Raw genomic sequence first — 23,628 nt, 5'->3', positions numbered from 1 at the left:
CAAACTTACCTCCCAAGCAGAGGGAGTCCTCTGGGGCTCAGAACATGTCTAGCCATGCCCTTCTAACGCAGGCTGAATAACCCCATTGCCTTTGTACTCGACATGGTGGTGCCCTCCCCACATAACTGTCTCTCCAGCTCAAGTACCAGCTCTCCTTATCTTCTGTAAGCACTCCTCTCCAAGTTAACTCTGTTATCCCACCAAATTCTGTCATCCTGCAAATGCTGGCAAAAAGCATTTGTCACGTTGACTTTATTAAAAACCAAGAAAAATTAAGCAAGACCCTAAGAAGGGTTTTGCCCCTTCCATTCCTCACCCTCCCCAATTTACCCTGGAAGAGCATGTATAGTTCTGTACACAGAATGCTTTTTTCAGACTCAGCTAAGCTCACTACTCAAATGTCCTTCCTATCCCAGAAAATGAAGTCCTTCACACAATTTTTAGAGATTTATGCAAAACCTAGCTCTTTGTGAAGGAGCACTCAGCCATAAATACTGTGTGAGGTCTCCAGGTAGTTTAGAATGAAGGTGACCTCTGCTGTGACAAAACTAATCCATTGTAAGAAACCATCAGCAGAAAGTATTCACCTGCCTCTGGAATAAGTTGTGCTTCCGTGCTTCAAGCACAAATGGAAAAAGCTTCAGCTGGAGGAAAAGATCAGGAGGGCAAGCTGGCTGTAAACACCTTAATGAAGTACATGTTTGCATTTCTTCATGCTGCACATCAATAGCTGAGCCTTTTCAATAGTGAATGCAGCCCTAAATCAAAGCCAAGCGGTCAAAGTACAATTGCTGGTCCTTAGCAGGTGTGGGTGAGGCAGAGGCACACCCTGTGGTACAACATGACCCACAGCTATTGCTGTGTGGGGCTTCAAGAACAAAGCTGGCACAGTCTTATAATGTTTATGGGTTTTTAATGTGTGATTTGCACTAGTGCCACCTTTGACCAGGGGATAGCAGGAATTTTAAAATCTGTGCTCCACAGCTTGCTGTGGCTACCTCAGTCCATCTCAAACACACATCTGGTTTGAGAAAGCCCCCCACCCCCTGTGGTAATTTCAAGTGGCTTAGTGTAACAACGCAAGAACAAATTGCACCCTGGACATGGGGGAAGAATATTGCTAAGACAACAACACTAAGCAATAATATTGCTAAGAAACAAACACTCTTTAATAACCCCCCCATACAGACAGCAGACAATTTCTAGATCACCTTTAACTTCCCACAGCCATCCTACTTCATTGCACTGAACTGTCCTCTCTCCTGCATTGGTGGCATCAGAAGTACAGCCAGATAAAAACTGGACAGCTTCCCCATAACAGTCTGTAAAATTCAGGATATAACCAGAAAAGCCTTGCCACTGCAGACTGCCAAGTCTGCTGTGATTAGTGCATCACTTGAAATGTGGACCTTAAACATACATTCTTATCTCAGGATGAATAGTTCAAAGTATATTTTATTGACACTCTTCAAACAGCCTGGAGAGAAGTAACAGTATTTAATCAAAAGAAGGAAAAATAAGATAGAAACCTGAAAACTGCTAGCTTGCATTCAGTGTTAAAACTTGGAGGTATAAACAAAAGCCTGGAGTAAAAATATGAAGTATATTTCCAATCCTTCAGTGCAGAAAACCAGCAACAATGGTATTTACTCTACATTAGAAGTGTTCCCATGTTCAGATATATACTTCTCTTCTATATATATTTCTGATAATTTATGTACAAATAAGATGTCCAACATCTGTTCTTTAATACAAATATGTAATCTTCATGGCTGAAACACTACAACAGTTTGATCAAAAGTATAGAAAATCATTTTAATATCTTTTTGTTTATGGCAGTGTTTAAAAAACTCCACCCTTGCACCCAAATGACCTTAGAAGGACAAATATTTCCTCGTAATAATACACTGCTCATTCAACATGCAAAGTATTATTGCATACATGAGTCACATGAATTACAACTAAGTCTGAAGGAAATGTGCTGTACAGCCCATTCTAGCAAGTGCTAGCTGTAAATATCACAGAAGAAAGCATAGTACTACTGTATTTTTAAATAAAACACTACAAACTCAAGTATTGTCCTCACACTAAGACTTTAAGGCAATTAAGAGCTAGAAAGCTTCAGTTTGGCATAGCTGCATCAAGCTCTCTCCCAGTTATGAGAATTTATTTTTAGAGGGCTGCTGATGAATTGTTGCTATATATTAATACAACTCAGTATGAAGTGATAAGTCATTAACAAACATTTAATATCCCCAAGTTTCACCGAGCTGATCAAATTTAAGCAACAGTTTATCCACCAGCTAAGTTTTCCAGCATGGATTTCTAAATTGTTATGAGAACAGAGAAAATATTCAATGTGTAACTTTTCAGTTTAACTGATTTTACTACTTGAATCCTTTCTTGGGGTATTACAGAATTTAAGGGTTAAAAACAGATCTGACAGTCAAATAATATTCAGCTTTACAAAGGATAATTATTTGCAGTAAAAATTTGTATAAACATACACACAGTAGATCCAAGTCAACAGGCATTTCTTTATGGCTTCTTTCACTGAGGTACTGTTATAACATCCAGCAACAGGACATGAGTGTTCTATAAACACCACATTCATAAGCTGTACCACCAACTCATGACAAGTGGTAACAGACTGCAAATCCTGCTTCACTGCAGGACTACAGGAAAAGAGTCTTCCCTGCTATGTGGAGAATCTCAGTGCAAGCTACAGAAAGCCTTAAAGGCAACTGGCATCAATGGGGGAAAAGTTCCAACAAAAGTCTCCCTCTACTTAAAAGGAGAAAACATACTCATGGCAAATTGAAATCTCATTTGTTAAGAGCAAACATAAAATTCCAAGGCAGCAAGGGCATGTAGCACAGCAGCCATACATTAGGACTTGAAATGTGTCATTAAGCTCTTGCATCTGACCCTTGAGCTAAGTGCATGCACAGGCTCAGAGCAGCCAACCTGTGACCATGACACCACACAGAACAACACTGACAAAAGAGAAGGTGCAAGCACATCACTTCTGTTGATCCAACAGCAGACAGAAAACCCTTGGTGACCACAAGAGTATTCCTCAGCTGTCAAAAGCTGACTAGTGAGTGCACAGTTAGTTGAATCTTTCACTGTTTACATGTGGGGGGAATTTGCAAATCACAGTACTCCACTCCCAGTACTCTTAGTGTAAGGGGAAAGAGATGTTCTGTTAACATAGCATGTTTGTTGCCATATGTATTTATCATTCTACCTTTACAGCAGAAAGTATTCTTTTGCTGTTTTTCTTTTTTTTTAACAGAGTGGCCATGTTATTACTACAGCCAAGACTCCCATTTTTATTACACCCATGCTAAAAATTCGGTTCTGCAATAAATATTGTTAGAGTGAAATGGAAGTTCAAAACATGCTCAGTTAATTACAGCAAGTAGTTCTTTCCAATCAAGGATTTTTAACCCCACAAACCCATTAAACAGTTTGCAGATGCTCAAGTTCCTTATTTGAAGATACAGCACAACATTAAAACTCAGTGCTTAGCCACATACAATCCATACTGTAATCTATGTACACGTTATAACATATCCCCACTTAGATCAACGAATTCATCATCCCTCTTTACCAAGTCATCTTCATCTTCCAAGTCTTTCCAGGTGCTAGTGGGTAAAGCTGGTTTGACAGACTGTCTCTGCAGTAAAGCAAATGGAAACAAGGATGACAAACGGGCAGAATTTCTCAGCATGGGAACAGAATGTGCATCTCCAGAAACAGCCTGACTGTGTTCTTCATCCATTTTCACCTGCAGGCTTTGCACTTCCTCCATCAAGTCCAAAATCTTGGCAGCTGTAGCTATTGTTCCACCACCATGGAGCTGGGCCTCAGGAATCCATCGCAGATAACGCTGTGCCCAGACTTTGATTTCGGGGCCGTCGATGCGCGGCAGGAGAAGACCGTGGTAGTCGACAGGTTTGCTATGCCAGCTATCATAAAACTCCCTTAAACTATTAGGGGGCTCTTCTGAAGAATTTATGAACTTGCCAATTCTTTTACCCAGAATGTTTTTAATTAAATGATCTGTTTCCTCCCTGAAAAATCCTCTCTTCGTGGAAGGCTTTGCCTGTGTCAGTGGCAAAGAAAGTTGCCGTTGATGCTTTAAGAGGGAAAAAAGGCAAAATACTCAGATAAATATTAATGGAATGGGACTTCAGAAAGCAGTTTTAAGAGGAAGAAAAACAAAATTGTATTCAGGAACGTCTTGCAAGCAATAGTCACTTGACCTATATAGAAAAGCAGTGGATGTGCTTAAATTGTTATTTTTCAATATATCAAGTACTTAACAGAGCATACTGAGTATTGTCAGCTTCCTTCCCTGCTTACCTAAACTAACACAAATAAAGCAATTGTCTTTGAAAAAGCCAAACCCTTTGCTTACATTTAAGTATTGCCAGTGTCTATGTTTATTTTAGGCTAGTTAGAAATCTTTGTTTATGGGTTTTTACCCAGTGGTCCCTCACTGAATCTCAGATAAATGCTATAAATCATACTGGCAGTGTCTCACATGAGAATGCTTTACACAGGATAAAATTTACCAATGAATTGCAATTGAAAGAGGCTACTCCAAAAATTTTTCCATGAGCCTGGGCTACATCCAGTAATTAAGTGGTCCGTCCATAATCCTCCATACTCCAGACAGTTTTTTGCTGTTATTGGTCCCCCTCCCATTTCAAGTGCACACACACACACTCCAGTTACCCTCAGACAAAATTAGGGAGGCAATCACAAATCTATGTGTTTCAGTCAGGTAATCCATGGAACAACTAAATGAACTCCCTTCAAACACATCATTGCAACTTGCCTGAATATTAAATCCCATGACTTACCAACAAACTTGAATAGAAGTATGAAGAAAAAGAATCCCTAACTTCATGGCTATGAAATATAAAAGAGTTTTTTACAACTCTGATGCACACAAACTGGGTTCTTAAGATACAGGTGGGTCTGAAGTATATGTGTATTTTGTCAATTAAAAAAAGTCTGCACCAATACTTTCACTGTGAGAACATTTGAAATAAGAGATGTGCAAAATATTTCTAGAATTGAAAAAACAGTTTAGCAGCACATATCTTACTTTGAACCGTGCAGTCTTCCGTTGACTTCTATCTGGTTTTGGTTTCTCTGCATAAAGAGGGTTGTTCAGGAAAGCCAGGGCCTTGGGGTCAAACTGCACAGACCAGTCCCACACAGTCAGGAATCTGAAAGGACCACTTTGTGTCTTGAGGCTTTCCCCACTCTGCCAAAACAAACAGGTCACATTTAATACAGCTAGAAGGGAATACTGACTAAGTCAAGGTGAAATAAAGAAACTGGCTTTTCAGAAAAAAGGCCACAGAGTTGCAACAGCACTCTTGCTTTCTGTGTCTTCAATAACTGAACAACAACAGTGCAGACTTTCACAGATGAAAATGAAGTTAAATATTCTCAGAAAAAAAGACATTTTGAAACTTGGGCAAAAGACAGACACTTGTATTGCTCAAACACAGGGGGCACATTACGATTCCAAACACCAAAAGCTGGAACTGCAGTCATGCAGTGCTACTGGTCTAGATTTTGTGATCAACAATTTATTTGTATGAAATACAGTAATATTCACTTTTTCCTTTAGTCTTTCTGCAGCCTTGCAGAGGATACTCCCATTGCTCCCAGCTTCTTAGCTATTAGGCTAGAGAAGAGCAGGAACCCAATATAAATCAACATTCAGGAGATGCTGATTTTGGAATACAACAGAATATACTATACAAGAATTCCATAGATAACTTATTCTGCCAGACAGCTGGATATTCCATTCCTTGTAGGTTAAGGAGCTCCAATTCCACTGAAGGCCATTAAACATGAAACTGCAGGTACATATTACAGCTAATGTATTCCTTCTGTCATCATAAACTCCTAAGTTCTGAACTTGCCTCCCTATAGCCAAAATTGCACTTGTTCACCCTTCAAGGCAGTTCAATGAGTAAGGAAAATGGTGCTGTTGGGAATTAGCTTTTTTTGAGTGTTCCTTGTTCATTGGTCAAACTCATTCTCCAACACACTACATCCACGAAATACCAAACCCTTACCTTATTAGTGTCTCTTTGATGTTGAGAGTTGAAGAAAAAAGTGCTAAAAATAGGCACATAGAGGCTGTCTGACAAGACAGTTAAGTAAGTTTCTGTGAACTCAAATGCTGGAGGATACTGTTGTACCAGCTGCCAAACACAATTTAGCAGGAGTAGGAAAACAGGAGCCTAAGTAAACAAAATATTTAATCAGTTTCAGAAAAAGTTAAAATTGTTCCACCATGCAAACAATTTCTTTTATGGTATCGAGTGTCTCCAAATACAAATCTTAAGGCAAGAAGCCTGATTAACTACAGAACTGCTGCATGTACATTTAGTTGAAATTTGAAGTAGTATTATCTGAGCTATCCTTGGCCAATTATTGACAGAAGAGATGAGCACTTTCTACTCTGAATTTAAAAGTTGCCACTATGAAGCCTTTTAAAGGTGGCAAAGCAAAACTAGTTTATATCAATTCTTGATCAGAATTAGTCAGTGTACACCTATTACTTCCATTTGAATAGCAATCTAATCTAGTCCCAAAGCAAGACAGTAAAAAGTTGATCTCCAGATGTGACAGGAATAGGCATTTAACTTGAATTATTCCTCAGTTTCCAAGAGCACAGGATACATGACTTTCAAAAGACTCCAAGACCAGGAACTTTTTCCTTTGTTCTCTTTAATAATGAAGCCCTTGCTGACCTCTAAACAGCAAAAACAGTGACACTGTACAAACATCAACCCATAAAACAAAAGTTCCTCAGAGTAACTGGAACTTCTGGACTAACAGGTAAGTCCCTCCTCATGCTGAGTAAGCTTATAAATAGTAACTAAAGGAAAGCAATTAAAAAAATTATACCTCCTCTTTCTCACTTTTGTGTAAGTGGTTACAGCGATCCAAAAAGCTATGTCCTCCAATCACCCACTCCTTCTGAATAAGGCTCTGAAACCCTGACTTTGTTCTGCTGTATGAATCCATCATCACTTGAACCAGACTCGAGATTACACAGCACAGATCAGTAGCACTCTCTTCTACAAAGGAGAACAGAAACCACATGTTACACTGGGGCATTCCTCAAACATTATGTAAGAAAGCAAAGCATTGCCATGTTCACATAAACAAAATTGTATTTCAGGATCAGAGCAGGACAGACATTTTTGCAAGTCAGAGAGAAGCTAATCCATTATTCCAAATTTAAGGTTACTTACACGCTTATCCTAGGAAAGTACTTGGACAATAAAACCTGCAAGTTCCACCCCTTACTACTGTAACTCGCCTGTGCCCTTCAGTCTCCCACAAGCACACACTGCCCCTCAACCCAGCCATTTGTCCTTACCCTTCCTACCCTCCACACCTATTTTCACAAGGTGTGAAACTGCCTCCTCATGCAACATACAGTCTTCACCTTTCCAACAGGTGTCTCCGGAAAACATGTCTTGCCATTCTGAAATGGCTATATGTGTGAAAAACTCAACTAAATCCACAATCCAGGAGTCACTTAATAGTTAACTTTAGATTTGGTTTTAAATGTGATTACTCAGTCTAGGAAAATAAACTGCTCAACATGTTTACAGTAAGTATATTATTTCATGTATTTTTAATAAAGAGTCTGCAGACTATCCAACATGTATCTAGAAAATATAAAGGTTATTTTTCAAAGTTTTCATATTACTGGTCCTTTGAGTGGATATGGTTCCCGTCCCCCTAAAGTCCAGCAAAGGGCCTAGGAGACCTTAAATAAAATAAACTGGGAAACAGGAATGTTACCTCTTCCTTATGCAAGACTCTCCTGCCAATTTATCAGCAGCTTTTTCATTCATATCCTGGAACTGTGCTTACCATATTTTCTTTAACTACAGGAAGCATTTCCAGAAAAGTGGGAGATACATGTGTCTTACTTCAGTGCTGTAGAATTTTAGCAAGTCTCTACCATAATTATAAACTTACAGCTTAATCTACTTTAAAATGAATTTAAACAAATCAATATACAGGACTATCTTACTAAATTCTTACCTATGAGGAGAACATTTGTATGCTGTATTTCCAGACACTCAGCAACTTCTATGGCTTTCTTCAAGACTCTCCTGTTTTGGTACAGGAAAAGTTGAGTGAAGTTTCTTATACTAGTTTCCCCTAGACAGGGTTAGAATGCCACATTTGAAACTTCACTAGTTCTTTAAAACACAAAAACCATGCTCAGTTTGTGTAAACTAAGAACTGCTCAGCTTTAAGAACATTTTATCTGGCCATTAACCATGCATTTTCAGTTGCTATGATACACCACTTTATTCTGGATCAACAGCAGCCATCACACAGTGAAGTATTACAATTGCTAAGAACCAGATCTTTTTCCTGGAAAGAGCCAACATCAACACATTTATGTTCTCACATACTACATTCTACATTTCTTCCAAAATCTGCTTTCAAGAGAGAGAGGGAAGGATGAGCAATCAGCTCTTGTAAACACTCAGATAAAAGTAATACTGAGAACATTATTACACAAGGAAGACTGAGTGGAATTACAGATCACATAAAACCAGATGTAACACTGTTGGTTTCTAGATCTAAATTTTCATAAAGTTAGTTATTCTTGGCAAAAGCCTGCACACAAATTAGGATCCTTGCAATATCTTAGGTCACTAATAGAAGCTGACAGTTTACTTCTTAAGTGTGGAGTAGTCAGATTCTTCTCTGTTCTATCATCTAGAACATGTGACAAAGCATTCTTACTAACTACAAAAGCCAAGAACAGGCTGATCCAGGAACAAGCTGGATCCAAGTATGGAAATGACCAGCCTCAAAACAACCTAAGGATAGGAACCCAGCCTGGCTTTTACTTTAAACTACCTGTGATCTTCATTATGTCAATGAATTTCTCAACATATATGGTCTTCACTATAACCTTTCAATAAACACATTTAAATTCTGGATTAACAAGTTAATAATTATCAATATTTATGGACTGTTATTAAGACCAGAGGGACTGGAGCTGACTGCAGAAGCACTCCATGGTAATTAGCTGATTACAGAATAAAATAACAGACAAAAGAGTTAGCAAAAAGTAACACTGAAAACAAAACTACTCAACATTCCACTACAACAAGCCTTAAGTTAGCCAACACCATTCCAACACTTACATACTGTGGACTGCTGAAAGAAGAAAAGAGAACTTAAGGAACAATCAGCACAGAAGGGGGACAAAACTGACAAGAAATATCCTTTTATAAATCTTTAGTGGACTAACATCTTGAACACTGCACTTTATCTCATCCTAAAGGACATTACAGAAGTAGAGAGCACAGAGCAGAAAGGCAAGGCCAGTCAGAGACATAGAATAGTTTCACACAAGAAACAAACAGGATTCTTAGTTTGGAAAGAAAGTGACGGTGCAGGATAGAAATTACTGGATCTGTATTTTTAACTGGCTCTCTGGAAGAATTGTAATTGGAATGATCTGCTACTTCTCATATCCTTTAAAGTAAAAGGCATAACACAAGTCTGCACTGTTAAAAACACTGTCTCAAGTTGCAGAAATAAGATATATAAATGGGACCATAAGCCTGTCTTAATATTTTTTCCTGTTGTCAGTAAAGAATTCAGTTTCAAGAAACTAGCTAGAAAACCCACTACAAATGCAATTACCAACAATCTGAAACACAGAAAGCTGAAGATACAGCAAACCTGATTATTTCTAGCCAGTTTGTGCTCTCCAGTAATGAAAACCATTTCACATCAGTTGCCCAGAAGTCTGTACTGTTATCTGAAAAAAAAAGAGAAAAACAAAAATTGGTTTGTTCACACATACAATGACAATTAACAGCCATCCATTGATTAACCCTTCAGTTATGAACAGTATAAAGCAACCAGTACTAAGGAGTCAGCAAATCTTAATCACTATTAAAGTTGACAGCTTATAACTAAATAAGGAAGTGAAGTAGTCCTACAAACACCAGAGTTTTATAGCATCACAGCCTTTTAGAAAAACTAAGTTGAAGGTTCATGGCACTCAAACCAGGTAAATAAATCTGTTGACAAAATGGAAAAGGAATTAAAAAGTTTAATCAGAGACGATTAAATATATGATGATCTACATAAAGCTTAACCTAAAGACACTGGATTTTGAAAATCATTACCATCAGAGCCAGAGACCTCAATGGGTTTTAGAAGTAGGTTATAAAAATTTATGGAATGTAAGACTACCTGAAAAATGTTTTAAACAGTTTTTGCTGCAACTAAAAAAAGGCATTAAAATACATAAACAGTGAGGCCAAGTTCAATACCACAAAGTCATTAAACGCCTATGAATTTCACTAGGACTTTTGTAGTTTTTTTCAAATGCCACCTAAGTGTCCATTGCTTTTATTTCTACCAAAGCCAATCAACAAATATTGGAAAGCTTTCACAAGCTGATACAGTCAATTAAAACCAGAAGAGATTACATTTGCTGCATGAGACAATCCTTGAAGCACAAGGCCAACAAAGGTTCTAACTAGTGAGAAACCAGATACACAAAATTCCCTCTTCCCCCACCCTTTCCAGAACAGCTTCAGTTCCACAAGTTTCTGTGTACCTGCCCACCTCCCAGAGTCTCTCCAAACACTTCCAGTGTTCAATTCCAGCACATTTACACACTTCTGTCTCTGCTGCATCTTGCACCTATGCCTCAAATGCACAGACAAACATATGTTTTATTCCTGTAGCTGTGCTGCCTCCATGCCTCTGCACCTCATCCTGCTCATTACACAATTTAAACTCCTCTCCCAATTTCTTTCACCCTGGCCATGGAAACTAGTTCTCCACAGAAGTATTAGAATGCATTGTCCAAGCTCGGTTCCATTAGACATAGTTTTCACCAAATCCCACCACCCTCAGAGTAAAGAATTTTTTCCCCAATACCTGACCTAAAGCTGCCCATTTTCCCTTGTCCTGTCATTTCATGCTCTCATCTAAAATCCCTCTCCAGTTCTCTTGTAGCCTCTATAGGAACTGGAAGGTTCCATAAGGTCTTCCTGGAAGTCTTCTTTTCTCCAGGCCGAACAATCCTAATTCTATCAGCCTTTCCTCATAGGAGAGTTCCTCCATCCCTCTGATCATCTTGGTGGCCTCCTCTGGGCTGACTCCAGCAGGTCCCTGTCCCTCCTGTGCTGGGAGCCCAGAGCTGGATGCAGTGCTCCAGGTGGGTCTCAGCAGAGCAGAGCAGAGGGGCAGAATCCCCTCCCTGCCCTGCTGCCCACGGGGCTCTGGATGCAGCCCAGGACACGTTTGGCTCTCTGGGCTGTGAGTGCCATGGACAAGCTGCCTATACCATATTAACTAGGCATGTACAAAACAAAAGTTATGGTTAATGTGTTCAGGCTTAAAAATATGGTAATAAGGTCATAAATTTCTGTAAGATCTTAGTACTTCTGCAAAAGGTAACCTGAATGTTTTTCTCAGACTGAAAGTGCATAGTGCTGTACTCAGGGAAGTACAGTCTACTATCAAACCTTATTTAGAAAACTGCAAGAACACTTACTAGATGGCAGTTTCAACACGTTCCCTTTTGCATGATTATAAGACAATGATACAATTACATAATTGAAATACATAGTATTTCATGGCACAGGTTAAATGACTTAAGTTCAAGCTTAGGCTTTTTTTCTATAGAGGGTGAGTTACCAGAAATCAGATAAAAAGGTAATTATTTTTAGCTCTTAATATTCACTGTCGATTTGACAGTGTATTCTAAACAAAATCTTCAGTGTGAAACTCAAATACCTCAGAAGTGGAGTGGAGCTTTTTTCATCTCAAGAGGTGAGGTCAAAGTGTTTCATGACAGCAAAACAGTTGGAAAGTCTCAGAAGAAAGAAGCCTGAAAGCCTAGACCATATTTTCACATGCTCCCATTTGATTTCTTTCTAAAGGACAGAATTTAAGCAGCTTCATATGTTTTGAGATGTGACTAGTGTGTAACAAAACCAAGGGCAAAAATTAATTAGCAGTCTCTACTCTTGACAGAGCCCAAAGGCTAAAAACTTGGCCACAGAAGACTGAAAATCTTCCCTACAAACTTCATTCCAATTAGTGTAATCCAACTAACACTTAAGACTCCTCTCCTTCAAAGGTAATTTTGAGATACTGTGACAGCTTAGCAAGAGGTGATTAAGTCAAAGAACTACAACCCTTCATTCACATCCCAGACATGAGCAGTCTTCAGTTACATATTTTAAAATCTTCTTTTAACCACCCTCAAAATCTGCTTTTAACCACCAATCAAGAAAAGTACTGCACTCAGGAGTCACAGCACATCATTGTTATGCTTTGCTTTAAAGCCTGACTTACCTATCAAAAACAGCTGTTTAAATCTTGTGTATGCAGTCTGGATATCTTGCAGAGATGGAAGGCTGCTTGACAAGTCATCCACCTTCAGGAGCTCATAGGGAGGTTTGCTAATTGTCTTATAGATTCTAAATCAAACCATCAAGAAATTAAAGCTTTCTGCTTCACAAGTCAAATAATGCATCAACTATTATCTGAAGACAAAGTTAATAGGCATGATTTGTCAAAGAGTTGTAATACCAGAAGATAGACACTCTGGAAAGCTAGTGACCTCCATGCATTTCTAAGTACTGTCTGGAAGCTTGCCTACAGACTTATAACACTATTTTAACCATGACACCAATAAAATTATACTCATGCCTATTTGTAAAGTTATGAATATTACAAGCACTTTTTGATTTTTACTAGTGTTTCTTTAGCATTTTCTTTACTAGACACACCAAAATCACTTTACTAGAAAGTTGCTAGAGCTGTATCCTGAAAGAAGAGATGGACAGAAACACCCAAAACTCCCAGCAGAAGCTTACAATTTCTCTTGACTTTTGCTAACCAGATTCTGATACCTAGCTGCTAGGTCTTCTAATGAAGCACACAAGTAAAGGAAATTATTTGGATTCAAACAAGACAATGTATCTTGCACTTCCCTATACATCTACAGATTTTTTGCCTTGAAGGAGAGGAAAAAATACCAGGCCAGATGATGCTTTGGCTTGGACCCAGAGCATTCCCTCTCATTCAGGTTCCAGAGCTCAGATGAACATCTGTGTAGTAACTACATCTGCTGTCACACTGGCCTCTCTGTTATCAAGACCTGGAAAAAGTTGCTCTATCTCATACTTCAGAAGTGAAGTCTAATGGGCAGTTTTCCAGGCAGGACAGAGTGCTTTGCTTCCTGCAGGCTGTAGCACAGAAACCTGCTTTAGGGGAGAACTACAGGAGTCCACATCAGAAACATGGGTTACCAGACCTAATGGAAGATGCATCAGATCAGAGACGTGAGGGACAGCAATTGCTGGCCAAACACAGTGCTACTTCTAAATGACATAGCAAAGAACTTAAGCCGCAAGATCAGGCTCTGAACAGCTTTTTAAAAAACATAAACTGCTAATTGTAAACATCTGCTCTGTGCCTGAGTTCAGACTATTACTGTAATGGCACTTGAACACACCCTGATGGCCAATTTGTAGATATATTTTAGACTCCAGTGATTGAACACCAGTATTGCACAGCAAAGAAAAACAGCAATACTGCCCCAAGTTGAAATGGCCACAGAGAAGGGATCAAAATATCAGGGGATACCTTGTTAGAGCTTACTGCTAGTTTTATTTACTTTCATATCACAAAATAGCATTAAAGACAGTTCTAAGTCATATAAGCTTTCCCATTTCAGGGTAGAAATATTAGAGAACCTGCAGGAAGAGCCACAACTCTTTCCTATGCAAGTATAATTAATTTTATAAACAAAAGCAGTTTTAAGAGCCCAATCAAGCTGTTTTCTATTCGTTCTGTGTGATTAACAGGTCTCCTCTATGAGGAGCAAGGAACAAATGTTCAATGTAGAGACTGTACCTAGGAGTCTGATCTAACAGGTGGCTGCTGAGAGAGAAGTTCTGTCTCGGACAAAAAACAGTTAAAAAAAGCACCAAAATTAAAGGGCAAAAAGTCATTGCCATAACAGTCAGACAGCTGTGCTCCTTCCCTTAGGTTAAACTTGTCATTTTTTAAACTGTTGAACTAATTCAGTTCACCACCCCATCTGAAAAAGTGCTGTCTGCCTTCACACCTGAAAGCTGCAGTAGTGAATTGCTCGGGCTGCCTCAGACATTTTAGGACACCTCATCTCAAGTTATTTAAGAACATGAACCTAGCTCTCAGAAGGTGGCAGAGTCTTAAAAACTCAGTAAATAGAGATAGAGTCTACATTTCTCTTATGTGCAAAACAATTAAGCCATTAAAGCCTAAAGGCTTTGCTGCTGCTTTACCTAAAAAGCACACCACAGTTAGTACAGATTTCTCAGAAATATATGTGTATGCAGCTCCACAGAAAAACCCTTTGGTGAAGTTCCAACCCTGCAAAAATGACCAGTGCCATTGGGTCAAGGGCTTAAACACATTCCACTACAGCAAACTACTTTCAGATACAGAACTTGTTTCCTGATGTGTGAAAGCTTAAAAGATATAGCATATATGGAAAAAGAGAAGCAAGGTCCATACCAAGCAAAGTGTTGTGGACAGAATAGCTATTACTGACCCATCCAAGAAGGCTTTTTGCATTTGTGAAGTGCTGTCATCCTGTTCTTTGGGAAACGCGGACATTTTGAGAAGAGCAGCACCATTATGGCAAGACCAACACCAAATCTGCAGAAAGACATTTATCAGATGAGAAAAATAAGTAAATTCTTCTGTACAAGGTATTTGCTCAAGTGATTGAGTAATTTCAAAATTTCTCTGTGCTTTTGCTTCATTGAATTTTTAATGTATTTAATAACACCATCAACAGAAGCCAACTCCTACACCTGCACCAAAATTACATGCCTGAGTACACTATATTACCACTTGCAAGTTTTAAGTTAGACTTAACACAGGCACAGGGAAATATAAAATGACAGATTATGCCAAAACATTACTTTCTCAACTTCCCTCACAGGTAAAAAAAAATTGATCAAAAAGCTTACAGCCAAATTATGTCAGAATATATGCCACAGCAAGCTAGAACTTGTATATATATATTATGCATCAGTTTCTCCACTATTGGATTTTTCTAATAGTTCAGCCTTGAGATAAACTCACAATACATACACTGATAATTTTCCATGTGAGCTATGCATAAAGAGTAATCAAGACACATGAAATAAAGTATTAAACACTCCACAGCTAGATTGCACGGTCATAGATATTTCTTATGGCAAATCAGTCCTCAAAGCTTCTTACTTCCCTTTACCCATAATTTCCTCATTCATACTTCTTAATCCTTGAAGTTCTCAAGATGATCTGTAAACTCGCATTGAAACAGGGAGCAAGAATAATTTTCATCAGGAATGTTACACAAATGAAATCAGGAAGTAGAAGCTCTGCTACCAATTTACAGTAACCAAGAGGTGCAGCTCAGAAAGATACAGAAACCTCACAATCATCAAGAGTGAAAAAAATTACTACACTGTCCTTCCATTACCTTCTAAAACCAATTCAGTATGGCCCAGCTATCTTGACACTACCTTCACAGATACTGTTTGGAAATAATTAGAAGAGTTCTACAAGGCCTCTGAACAGTGGACAGCTACAGATGTTGTCATCTTTCTGGACATCTGTAAGGCCTTTTACATGGTTACACACAACATCCTTCTCTCAAAACTGGGGAGATAGAGATTTGATGCATGGACTGTTCAGGGATGAGGAATTGGTTGAATGGTCCCATTCAGAGAGTAGTGGTCAACTACCCAATGTCCAGATGGAGATCAGTGATGAGTGGTGTCCCTCAGGGGTCTGTACTAGGACCAGGACTATTTAATACCTTTATCAATGACACAGTCAGTGAGATTAAGTGCACTCTCAAATTTCCAGATGACACCAAGCTGAGGTGGTTTGACAGGATGCCATCCAGAGGAACCCAGACAAGCTTGAGGAGAGGTCCATGGGAACATCATGAGGCTTAACAAGGCCAAGTGCTGGTGCTGCACCTGGGTCAGGGCAATCCCCAGTACCAGCACAGGCTGGGCATGAACAGCCCCAGAGCAGCCCTGCCCAGAAGGACTTGGGGTGCTGTGGGTGAGAGGCTGCACATGCCCTGCCATGGCACTCCCAGCCCAGAGAGCCAAACGTGTCCTGGGCTGCATCCAGAGCCCCGTGGGCAGCAGGGCAGGGAGGGGATTCTGCCCCTCTGCTCTGCTCTGCTGAGACCCACCTGGAACACTGCATCCAGCTCTGGGCTCCCAGCACAGGAGGGACAGGGACTGCTGGAGTCAGCCCAGAGAAGAAACATAAAAATGGTCACAGGGCTGGAACACCTCTCCTGTGAGGATACACTGAAGAGATGGGGTTGCCCAGCCTGGAGAAAGCTTTGGGGAGATTTTTTTGCAGCATTTCATTACTTAAAGTGGGCTTATAAGAAAGATGGGGAAAGACTTTTTAATAGGTCTTGCTGTGGTGGGACAAAGGGTAACGGTTTGAAACTAAAACTATACGTATGGAAGACATACAACTATATGTATGGAAGAAAGTTTTTACAAGGAGGGTGCTGGAACACTGGATGGAACAGGATGCCCACAAAGGTGGTAGATGCCCCAGAAACATTGAAGGCCAGGTTGGACAGGGCTCTGCACAAGCTGATCTAGGAGAAGATGCTTTGGATCATTCCAGAGGGGGATTACACTAGATGCTGTTTAAATGTCCAGACTATTCTACAGTTCTGTGAACACAAGATGGAATAACAAATCCCAAACCCTTCTGTTTCTGTGTAAGAGCCAGTGTAATAGGTCTTTGACTCTGAGAAAAAGTCTACCACACTACTTTGACTTTTAGGCAGGACAGTACTGTACTATCTCCTCCATGGACCAATTAACTTAAGAGCACAAAATGAACATGGTTTTCCTTGGCAAATTTAACAAACACATTTACATTAAGGCAAGAGCTCACAAGTGAGATTACTTTGCTCCTTGTTTCCATCTTCTCTGTCTTACTGGTTCTTGAACTAAAAGGAAGGAAGCCAAACCCAGCTTGCTACAGGCTGCAAACCAGTGTATTTAACTTCATTTTCTGTTGGACTTGTAGAACTAGTTTTTCAGTTGGGTTACCTGACTTTGTAAAAATGCTGCATCATCACGGCCATAGTACTTACCAGAACCCAAGCCAGGTAACTGGAGGTGTTCAGCTACACCTTACATGCAACATCTTCACCTCAATATCCAAATAGCATTTCAAGGCCTACATCTTGCCCCAGCCAGATGCCACTCAGCACAGTCTCATGAAAAACAGGCTGATGGACAGACAGGCTAGTAATATATGTAGGCTATAAAACATTAGTAAATGGGAACTGTGAAGAGTAAATACATATTTTGCTGTTATGTTATGTATAGGTAATATATATATTTTGCTACATATTACACTGTTCAGTGAAATACAGAATGTATCAAGCACTTCTCCTTCCAACATCTGTTTCGCTTCTGTAGATGACCAGGTATACATGTAAACTGCTAAAAAAATTCTGAAAACAATATGCAGTATGAAATGTTAATTGAAATTCTGCCATCTCAGTGAGAGTCTTACCCTCAGCCATGCACATATACTTACAGGAATGCCTCTGCCTTCATACTTCAAGATACTCTCTTCAGAAATGCATATGGGAACAACAAAATACAAAGGAAGCCTACGACAACAAAGAAGAGTTTCTTGGTCTCAAAAACTGAAAAAGAACAATCTCAAAGTTCCTTTTAATTATGGTGAGTATTCTAACTCAAATTCTAACTACATATTCACCTTGCTACAATAATCTTTCCTACTAGATAATTCTATTGTCCTCAAAGCTGTGCCTTTATTTTTAGCTTGAATAAGGCTTTTTTCCCAACCTTGAGGTCTTAAATATTTTAATTGCAACACTCCCCTGCCTTTGCAAAGGTGCAATTAATTGTAACCTCTAAGACTGATTGCTAAGGCCACCTTGGCTCTCTCATGCTTTGCTATTTCAAAAGACACTCTTGCAGTATTAAATGACTAGTTCTGTTTCCATGCCTGTAAAGCAGATCACATCCTAATTCAAGAATGTTGATGCTGGAAATCCTTGATAAATTAAATGGCAAACACTATTTATGTTCAAGGTTCAGAGAAGCAATGTAAGTTGGCTTGTAAGTACTTAAACTCTATTTGGGTCTCTCAAGACAGAGTTCTAGAATAAATAGTTAAGACTCTGAAATACTAGTTTCCAAGGTCTGTGAAATCTTTCAAGATTTGACTATGAAACAACTGTAGAACTATACAATCCCATGTGTATATCCTAAAGGGCTCACCACCAAATGCTACTCAGCTAAATTGGTGGCCAAACTCAAACTTAGCTAACCTTCTCCTAAAGACAACACAACCTCCACCAGCACATTTTGCAGAATTACTTTAAACCAGTTACTTTTTCCCCACCCAGCCCCCTCCCAGCAACAACAGTGGAAAATCTCCAGTGTGTGTAACTTTAAATTTTACCATAGCAAAGGTACAGGTCTGAGAGAGTGTCATCCTAACGAGTATGACAGAAGTGTAGGTCCCACACATACATATTTTCTATTCTCCACCCCTAGATACACTCAAGGCTTGATTTAACCAAGGTCCTGCGTAGTTGAAGTTAACCCTGCTTGAATCAGGGGGTGTGCAGGATCACCTCCTGAGATTACAAACCAAACTATTCCCTAAATAAAAATGGAAACCATATCCTAAAAAGACTCCCAAAAACCTGTATAATCCCCAGCATCAAAGGTAGCTCTGATTTTCACACATCCAAAGTGTGAAACCAGAGCAATCTTACTTTTCAGAGACTCTGTAGCCTTCGTTGGTGGTCACTGCTTTGTATTTCACATTCCCTTTGGTCCGCTCCAGCTCATTGCGCCAGTCCTCGAGGGTCTCAAACATCACAGTTTGGTTCTTTCCATCTGTCAGACATCAATAAAATTAACTTTGCAGACTGTCAGGAACTCTTAACACAAAAGCAATCCTAAGTAAACCTGTTAAGGTAAGCAAGCAGAACCTCCTGTGTACCAAAAATCTCGAGTCAAAGACAAAAAGCCTTTGCACACCACACTGCCTCTCTCTGATCTTCAACAACAGCAATATTCTATCAGATACAGCTGTTACTAATAACTTCAGGAACAGTTCTCCTGCAGAAACAAATAATTTGTTACAGAACTTTCATGCAGCTGGGGCTGTCCTCACATCCAGGTTAAAATGCAGCAAATACCATTTTATACTAATGCAGCTGACTGGTATTTAATCCTGTCGTTTAAATGCAGAATTAACAATCATACCATAAACCTTTCTACAAAAATTTCAGCTACTGCATTTCATTTAAGGATCGTTTTTTTTTCTCATGAGTAGTTTTGCATTGAATAGAAGATCTAAGGCACTCAGTAAGAGCAGAAAATTAATTACAGCAATTCAGCCTCAATACTTTCAACTTGGACTCTTCCTTGTAATTCTACTTAGCCACCTCAAAAACAGTTAAGACAGCAGCATGATTTAACCTCAAATCCTGTATAATAACCATATAATTTATGGAGTAATGACAATTGTTTTAAGCATACATTCTAATTGAGTAACATTCTACAATATCAGTTAACCCTGAAATAGCAAATAGAGCTATAATTTCCATGGAAGATACAATGGCAACTTGAAACTTTTCACTGTAAGATGATAAGGTAGATGAAAAATTTACAGCTTGGAACAGAACATTATTGATGAGCTCTTGGAGACAGAATTTTAGAGGTATCAGACTGTGAGAGGCATAAAAAACAATTTCTACAGTCTATTTGTCTTATCCTGTACTAATTTTATGAAGAATGACACTGAGCCACTTACTGCTGAACACAGCTATTAAAATAGGAAAGAATTGTGGAACAGCACTTGGATGTTGCTTTGAAGAGTAGGCTTCTCCCAGGCTCTGTCTCTACCTGGAAAAGCTTGCAGTCTTTTCCATTGTTTGTAGCTGAAACAGAACACCAGTTTCAGGTGAAGCCTGCAGGAACTACCTGAGCCAGCAATGTGCCCTCCCTTGCAGAAAACAGGCAGTGTGCTCCTGGGCTGCGTTTAGCAGAGCCACTGTGTACCAGCTGAATGAAGCCACCACTGCTCTCAGCTGGAGGGCTGTGCCCACAGCTGGGCTCCCCTCTGAAGGCTCCAGGACCAGGTCCAGTGAAGGCCCTCTGCTATCATTAAAAGGCTCAAAACACCTGATATGAGGAGAGACAGAGCTGGGATCACCCAGAAAAGAGGACTCAGCAGGAGCCAATCTCGCTGTGTATATAAACTGGGGGGAAACAGGGGAGGAGAGTACAGAAGACAGATCCAGACTCAGTGACCTGACAAGAGGCAGTTATGCACAAGCTGAACTACAGCAAATCCCACAAACACATAACAGTAATGAGGGAGGGTCAAGCAATGAAACTGACTCTCCAGAAAGGCTGTGGAGTCTCAATACTTGGAGATACTCAAAACCCAACTGGACATGACTGAGCTTGATGCAATTAACCCTACTCTGAAGAGGGGCATAGGACAAGAACAGGACTAGATAATCTCCAGAGGCTTCTTCTAACCTCAATAATCCTGAAATTCCTTGACATATTTTGGTGTTTGACTAATACCTTGCATACATCAAAACATATATTTTGGTTAGTGTTTGATTAATACCTTACATACATCAAAACCTCCCTCTGTGAAGGGAAGTGGTGTTGCTGGTGCACTGAGGTTCAGGTTCCTAATTCAAAACAGCACTCTTATTTCAGCTAAAGTCTGAATTACAGGATGCTAGAAAGTAAACAGACAATTTTTTGTCCTGAATTTTGCAGCCTAATGTATTATTCAGCCAAGTTTGATCAAGTGGGAAGATTATGTAATAAGTCAGATATAAGAGGAAGTCAGATGCCTTGCAAACCTATGCTTTTTTTTTGCAATTGCCTGGAAGAAGCATATTGGCTTCAAATAAGAGCAAAAGGGGAAATACTTTCTCATAGGATGCCATTGCAAATGCAGTAATTTCAGAATTAAGAGCAGGAAGTTTGGTTGACAGCACTAATACAGAAAAACCACACTGATAAAACAAGCAAAGTATATTCTAGATGAACCACGTGAAAAGCATTTGCACATTTTAATCACAGTAAATTTTCAATCTAGGGATGCTACTCCTGCTTGGAAAATGTCTGTGTAACTTCCTGAAGGACACCAAAACCAACAGAAGACAATTTAGAGGTTTTTAGCAACATGGTTAACAATGTACAACAAAAGAAGAATTAACCTTTTCAAGGTACCTGCCAGTAGGACAGAGTCATAAGCTGAGCACAAACTCAACTACAGACCTCCCAAACTGCTTAACAAACTAACTATGCAACAATCAGATCAAGAAAAACCATTTACCTGTGTTGTTTGGAGCAGCTGATGCATAAGAGAACAGAAACAAACGTTTAAGCAGCTTAGGAGTCTGGCTATGATGAACTATACCACTGACGATCTAAAAAAGGACCAGAAATTAACACCCAAACACACACCAAGACTATCAGTGTAAAAAATGTTTGGTTTTTTTTTAATCCAGGTTTTTTTTTCCATCCAGGTTTTAAACAAAATTGATGGGTTCTATCCCCAACAGCTGAAATCTGATTTTTAAGAAGGTTTCTCTGTTTTCTTCAAGATGCTGTACCTACTTTGTCTAAGTAGTATTATATATGTTCAACCTCCAGAATTACTCTTATTTAAATAAAGTTAGTTGACTCTTAGTTTGGAGTAGAGACTAACTTCTCAAAAAAACTAAAGTTATCAGGAAAGTAACACTATATTGAAGTCTAAAATAAAATAAAATTACATGTCACAAACAGAACAGCTTTACAGCTTGTCTGAGCTGAGCTAATTTCCTGTAGCACTCCAAAGCTCCAGTTTTCTTTAAAGAGCCACTGCACCTGTCTTTTAACTGCTATGCACAATGAAATGTTTAATAAAATCAATCTTTTACTTTCTGTCTTAGCTGGAAATGATCAGAAAACTCTTCCAAGTTTCAGGGTGAATTTCATCCTTCCCTCATCCGCACAACACCCAACACTAAGCTAAAAATAGAAAAGCAAATTAAGTTACTATACATACTCTTTTCACTTCCTCTTCTTTTGTGTATCTCAGGCAGAAGTTAAATACTCTAAGGTCTTTACAGTAGATAATTAACTTCTCTGGGTATTTTCTTAGCTGTCCTGTTAGAAGTTTCTTTTTCTCATCATAAACTGCAAAATTAAAAAGGAAAGTAAGTATCAAAAAGGTATTTGTAATGTAGATAAAGTTGTCCCTGACTGACCTTCCAGAATTCTCAAGAAACTAATTCAAGCCCAAGTTTTCTTAAGACAAAACAAACATCCTACAACACAGGCTGGCAAGCCACAACCTTTTCTTTTAATACCCACCGAATTACTTCATACAAGGTAAGAGGCAAATTTGCAGAAAACCAGCTGCTCAGTGGTTGTATTTTTCACATTCTGACTGCACACCAAGTTTAAAGTTTCAAGATACATAAAGAATAATTAAGTAGTTTTACCCAAGGGGAAGTCCCCAGACATCTGAGATCATTCTAAGTTCCTTAATTTTTTTTTTTTAACCACCAGGAAGTCCCCAAGGCAAACCTCTGCTCATTTTTCTTTGAGGATGTACCATTTCACAACTTCAAGTGCTGCCAGCTCGGCCACTGTACATAGAACTAAAGTGTCTCATAGCCATCACTGGTCTGCCCTAGTTCACTCCTTCACAAATCCACACCACCATTTATAAACACTTTCAATACTCATAATTAGGCCAAGAACAGGATTCTCAATAAAGCCTTCCTATACTTAAAATGATCTGCCCCATTCTCATTTATCTTTTTTAGCAATACTGGCACATCTCTAAGCCCCCATGCAAAGCACTTGTTTTAGCTGGCAATTAAAACCTCCTTTTCTATCTCCTTTAATATGGTGAAGATATCATGTATCTCATAAAACAAAGTTCCCTTAGACAAACAAAAAGAGTTGTTTGAGAATTTGGTACCTGCACTGCTATTGCTCAAATGAAGCGAATATATCCATATTTATAAAAATAGTTGATACATTGGGAGATCCTTGTCTACCAAATTTAGGGACTTTTCACAATACACTCTCTGCTTCGAACCACTGCATTTTGAAGGAATCATTGTTCCAGTGGACAATTACTCAAATAAATTAAAATTAATTTGACAAGCTTGAGGGATAAGACTGGGTTCTGATAAATTTCTTATCTGTCATTTCATTATTAAAGATAACTGAAGCTGCTTTTTAAAATGTGTTGGTTTTCTAAAAAAGGATGTATTTGTACAAGGAGCAGCAGCACTCTAAGTCCCCCAGGGGGAAAAAGCTGACTTACCTCCATATATTTGATCTACGCATTGCAGAGTTATGTCATTTTCTCCAACAATCTTATTCTTAAATTGTGGCTCCTAGAAACATGAAAAACATCACAGAAATGTCACACTACAGTACCACCTTCTGCCAA

General features: G+C 39.0%; 1 protein-coding gene across 1 annotated transcript in view; it reads right to left on the bottom strand.

Annotated features, from left to right (window-relative positions):
- Positions 1–1,435: 1,435 nt before the first annotated feature.
- The window catches only part of MTMR12 (myotubularin related protein 12), a 33,112-nt gene continuing 10,919 nt past the window's right edge, over positions 1,436–23,628 (bottom strand). Inside the window, exons 4-16 of the mRNA XM_059873439.1 lie at positions 23,500–23,572; positions 22,225–22,355; positions 21,508–21,601; positions 18,911–19,034; positions 17,695–17,770; positions 14,660–14,766; positions 12,412–12,536; positions 9,772–9,850; positions 8,104–8,174; positions 6,949–7,121; positions 6,111–6,278; positions 5,123–5,284; positions 1,436–4,144 (exon numbers count right to left, since the gene is read on the bottom strand). Of these exons, the coding sequence (XP_059729422.1) occupies positions 3,569–4,144; positions 5,123–5,284; positions 6,111–6,278; positions 6,949–7,121; positions 8,104–8,174; positions 9,772–9,850; positions 12,412–12,536; positions 14,660–14,766; positions 17,695–17,770; positions 18,911–19,034; positions 21,508–21,601; positions 22,225–22,355; positions 23,500–23,572 (1,959 nt within the window). The 3' untranslated portion in view covers positions 1,436–3,568. The remainder of the gene's footprint in view (positions 4,145–5,122; positions 5,285–6,110; positions 6,279–6,948; positions 7,122–8,103; positions 8,175–9,771; positions 9,851–12,411; positions 12,537–14,659; positions 14,767–17,694; positions 17,771–18,910; positions 19,035–21,507; positions 21,602–22,224; positions 22,356–23,499; positions 23,573–23,628) is intronic.

This window comes from Haemorhous mexicanus, chromosome Z (assembly GCF_027477595.1).
Source record: "Haemorhous mexicanus isolate bHaeMex1 chromosome Z, bHaeMex1.pri, whole genome shotgun sequence".
NCBI classification, from domain to species: Eukaryota; Metazoa; Chordata; class Aves; order Passeriformes; family Fringillidae; genus Haemorhous; species Haemorhous mexicanus.
Note: the sequence above shows the minus strand (reverse complement) of the source record. Positions and strands in the feature narration are given on the sequence as shown.